Source organism: Silene latifolia, chromosome 2, assembly GCF_048544455.1.
Source record: "Silene latifolia isolate original U9 population chromosome 2, ASM4854445v1, whole genome shotgun sequence".
Lineage (NCBI taxonomy): Eukaryota > Viridiplantae > Streptophyta > Magnoliopsida > Caryophyllales > Caryophyllaceae > Silene > Silene latifolia.
In genome coordinates this window covers 39335417-39340366 of record NC_133527.1, presented here as the reverse complement: position 1 = coordinate 39340366, position 4950 = coordinate 39335417, and the positions used below count along the sequence as shown (strand labels likewise).

General features: G+C 30.6%; 1 protein-coding gene across 1 annotated transcript; it reads left to right on the top strand.

Moving 5' to 3' along the window:
* The first annotated feature begins 1122 nt into the window (after positions 1-1122).
* Positions 1123-2831, top strand: LOC141629341 (transcription factor DYT1-like). The gene is made up of 4 exons (XM_074442360.1): positions 1123-1470; positions 2101-2277; positions 2360-2536; positions 2632-2831. The coding sequence occupies exons 1-4, from the start codon at positions 1231-1233 to the stop codon at positions 2722-2724; spliced, it is 687 nt and encodes a 228-aa protein (XP_074298461.1). The 5' UTR covers positions 1123-1230; the 3' UTR covers positions 2725-2831.
* Positions 2832-4950: the final 2119 nt, after the last annotated feature.

Here is a 4950-nt window from a genome sequence, read left to right as displayed (position 1 = left end):
TAAATATAGGCCTTTTAATTTTTAATGTATTAGTTATAGATTTTAGATTTATATCTCACAAATTTTTATAAAAAATAACTAATATTAAAATTAATCAAAAAAATTGAATAATTTCATGAATTATGTTTTTTATGAAAATATTTTAATTACATCAAATTATTTTAAAAAAAAAATCTTTTTTCGTCACAAAGTTAATAATAGGAGATAAGGTTTTTATGTATAGATTATTTTAAATGGAAAATTAGTTTAATAAACGAAAATTTAATTTGTTTCCATACATAAGTTTGAGCACTTTGGAGGGAAAACTTTAGAGAAGTTGTATTATCTTAGTATATAGGAGGATTTATATACTTTTTAAATTTGCACCTCATTAATATTTATCAGTACACTCAATTATTTTGATATGAAACAAAAAATGAAATGAAAAACTAATAAAAAAATGTATTTAAGTTGTGAATTTTTTTTAGTGTGTTTTTTTGTCACAAAGCTAATAGTAAGCATGTGTCAAGTTATTCTCTACAGTAATAATTATTGAATTACTGAAAAATTTAGCCACTTATATTTTATAGTTTAATATCAATTTTATTTTATTTTAATGAAAAATTATAATTATGAATTTATTTAAAAAATTAGAGTTTATTTATAAGAATATATTCATTGAAAAGATAATAATGTAATGAAAGAAAATTTTATTTATTACCTTATTTAGTTAGATGCTTTTTGGAGGGAAAACTAAGAGAATTTTTATTCTCTTAGTAGTAGGGGGGATTAGGTGTGTTCCACCGTTTTCATGTACTTAAAGATGACCCGACTTAAAAAAATCGACCAAAACCCGTTTGTAAATATAACATGCTCTTTTCACTCCGAACTTGAAATACTCAACTTGATATTAACATTATCATTAAGTACGTTTCACGTACTTACGTAGTAGTATGGTCGTAATTAGTTAGGAAAAGGTGAGGCGAAAAGGCGGCAACAAACTGATCTCTCATGATCTCTTCTCTCACTCCTCATGCCAAAACGAGTCTTCTACCTCCCTACATTTTTTACCTAACAACCCTTAACAATAAGATTCCCTCCAAAAAAACTAAACTAAAAACTAAAAGGGAGCGAAACTAAACCAAGTACACGCTATATATTTAGGACATACCCTTCATTTTCAAGTACTTCTCTCCTCAAACTTGTACTAAAAAATATCCTCAAAGTACCAAAAAAACTTGTAATAATAATATGGAGTTCGGTGACGTTTCTGACATTGATGAGTTGAGCATGGAAGAGGAGGGACTCAATTGGAGAAATCAAGCCGGGAAGAGGAAACGTAATGGTAGAAACATGGAGAATGAGGGCAACAACAATAGCGGTGATGATTCCCGGTTTAAATCAAAGAATTTAGATGCTGAAAGGAGGCGTCGTGCTAAGCTCAATGATCGCCTTCTCATGCTTCGAACATTAGTCCCTATTATCACTAATGTACCTTCCCTATCCCTAACTTCCCATAAACTATATATAATATCCAACTTCATTTACTTTCTTCTAAAATCGTCTCATCTTAACTCATTCAACTATAATTCCTTTCTAATAACTTGAGGAATGGCTAGCTACCTTACTTACATCCTCAAATATATCGGTCTCATGATATCATCACGAGTCCGCGTATATAATTATATAAACATTTGTTTTACACCACGTAATTGATAACAAAAATAGTAGCATCAATTTTCAAATTCCAAGGAGGACTATGGCCAATTTTATTTCTAGAATTTTCCAATTTTGTTAGCCACTTTTTATAATTTTATTAGGCCCAACGTTTAATTAAGTAGAGTAAATTATGATTGTTATACACATGACACATCCATCCGTTCCAATTATTTGTCTACTTTTTTTTTCCGGAATTTAAACTAAAGGTAAATAAATAATTACGATGGAAGAAATAAGTATTTCGGGGTTTTGTTCGATAAAAAGTTGCTAATGAATTTTTTTGTTTGTTTTATGAATGTCATACGCCCATAGCCCCATATATTCATCAATTGTGTGTTTTGCTGTGAATGTTTATATTATTGAGGTTTATTGTTTGATGCAAATTTTGGAAATTAAAATTAGATGACGAAAGCGACAATAATCAAAGACGCGATAACATACATTGAGGAACTCTCAAAGGAAGTGGATGAGCTTACTGGTGAGCTACTTGAACTAAGGGAGACTGAACCTAAGGACGATATCAAACCAATCATTACTGCAAAAGACGAAGCCCAAGAAATGAAGGCTTGGGGAATACAGGTTTCCCTCTTACTTTACCTTCTATATTATCAACATTATATATAAGACGGTTTTATACAAGTTTATGTGATAAATTTTATAGCCAGAAGTGAAGGTGATTACAATAGATGAGAAGAAGATATGGGTGAAAGTAGTATTTCAGAAAAGAATGGGAGGACTAACCAAATTGGTGGAAGCCTTAACCAAGCTCGGCCTCGAGTTCAACGATACTAATCTTACAACCTCCAAAGGCGCCGCGGTTATTAATTCTTGTTTAGAGGTCAGAAATATGTGATTAACTATTTGATTATGGCTAATTACTTGATCATCTCAATGTTAAATATAGAACCTAACAGCAGTTGTATGTATTTACAGGGTGTATGTGGTGGGAGCCCTGACATTGAAGAGACTAAAGAGCTTATAATGAGTGTTATCACCAGTATGGAGATGAATACCATGTCCCATTAATTAATTAGTCTTTGATACTTCATTTATTTGGCATCTTTTAAGTTTAGAATGCAAAAATTTTCGACAGACGGTTTTTTAACTAATTAATTAATGTTTGATACTTCGTTTATTTGGCGTTATTTAAGTTTTAGAATGCAGTTATGAAATTAATCAAAGAAGAAGAATAACTAGAATTAATTGGTGATATAAATTGATGGCAAGATTTGTAACTTGATTTGTTCTCAATTTCAAATTTTAGTTTATGAAAAAAAATGAAAAAAAAATCACGTGGAGCTTTGAACTTTGTCACTTTGTACATGGTACCTAATATTAAATTTATGTACATTATATCCTTTCAGTTAGTCTTGCTTGTAACGAGCTAATCCCGTCACAAGCTTATGACCTCTCACAAAAAGGGAGAGGGGACAAGGTGGGGCACCCCCATGTGCTTCCCACTCGTCTCTTAATGGACATTTTGTGAGAAGAAACTGTATCCGTCACAAGCTTGTAACGGATATAGCCCGTCTTCAATGAGATTTTGTGATATCCTTAATACTTGATTTTCATGCACAACATGTCTTTTTTTGCCGCTATAAAAAATTTCAAATTGAGCATAACATCTACCACCGGATTTTGAAATCGGTTAAGTTTTTGTTCTAATGATTATTGTGTCATAATCTACGATTTAAGGGGAAAAAAATTGTCAACTGGTATTGTTTAGGGTTTTGTTCCCGCAAAAACCTCAAATCGAGCATAATTTTGATGTTAAATTTCCGAATGACTATTTTTTATTTCATCAAATTATAGCTCTCGAAGAGTTAATAAATTTTTTTTAAAAAAATTCAAATTCCGATTTCTAGTCTTCGATTTATACTCAATTGAAAATTTTAAGAACAGTAAAAAGCACTACAAAGAAAAGGTTCCATAGCGACGGAAAATTCCGTCGCAAATATGTCAATCCCGTCGCAAAAATAGAACTTGCGACGGAATTGCGACGGATTTAACCCGTCGCTTTATTTCGTCGCAAAATTTGGTTTTGCGACGGAAATTCCGTTGCAACTAAATATCTGCGACGGAACAGTAAAAGGTCACATTGTACTTGAATTGAAACCTCAAGGGTATCATATACATTTATAAATTTAAAAAGTTGGATACCACGCAAAATGTCAAACTTCATGGATACTACGTGAATTTTCCGAAAAAAGAATGTATGTCGGTTGCATTATTGAAGATTAAACCAACTATAACATTTGCTACATAATATATTTCTATTGTGAATTTATGTATGACTACTTTTAACACTTAAAAACGAAAATATAGATCGTATACTTGCATATCATACAAACACTTGTACAACTGTTGGAAAGGTACTATAATAACAATGATAATTAAATTGAACAGAGAAGAGAAACTTAACAGAATAGAAAGGAAAAAGCACAAAATGAAGGTAAAAGTAGATCTATATACTTACATATTCATATATGTTATAATTTAATTTGTCATAAAATTAATTAATGATCTTATGCATGCAAACTTTTAAACAAAATAAAGAAGAAACTTTGTTCTTACATTGGAAATTTGGTTAATATGGGCACAAGAGAGATCACCTTTCTCTCTTGTTCTATGAACAAAGACCCAAGTGTAGGATCTCTCCCAATGATTTATACCCAAAGCTTACTCTTAATTAAAATTAATATTATGAGTACTAGATAATATTAATCTTGTATGAAAATTGACCCAAAATAATTTGGTTTTTAATCTCCCAAAACCGGTTAGGAGAGGAGAAGAGGAAGTGGAATATTTTTTTTTCTCTCTAAAATATTTTTTGGTACATGAATAATAATCATACAACAACAAAATGTTATGCATTGATAATGAATAATATAAGGCAAAAACCATTTGTTTTTCCTTGAGGAAAAACCGGACAAGAGGAGGGGGAGGGGAGCCAATGCATGTACTTATTTGTCTTCATAATGCACAATAGGGTTGCATGGCTAGATTAGTAGGTAATCATCATGCCCTCCACTAATACAATCAACATAATATTAGCTTAATCCTCCTCTAATTTTCGGTACATATAGTTAATATGGATTCCATATTATTTTGTCAATTTGTCAATATGTTACATGTCACATGTCACATAAAATTGCTATGTATTTTTAACATATTAAAAATCAACGTATTAATAAAAAATACGTCATATACAAAAACCGACTTAGCAATTCATAATTACTTGTACCAAAATAT

Bases quoted from the DNA above. Each gene is read 5' to 3' on its own strand.
- LOC141629341 (XM_074442360.1), top strand. From the start codon at position 1,231: ATGGAGTTCGGTGACGTTTCTGACATTGATGAGTTGAGCATGGAAGAG. The intron at 2,278-2,359 runs GTTTCCCTCTTA...TAAATTTTATAG, and splicing joins TGAAGGCTTGGGGAATACAG to CCAGAAGTGAAGGTGATTAC. The intron at 2,537-2,631 runs GTCAGAAATATG...ATGTATTTACAG, and splicing joins TTATTAATTCTTGTTTAGAG to GGTGTATGTGGTGGGAGCCC.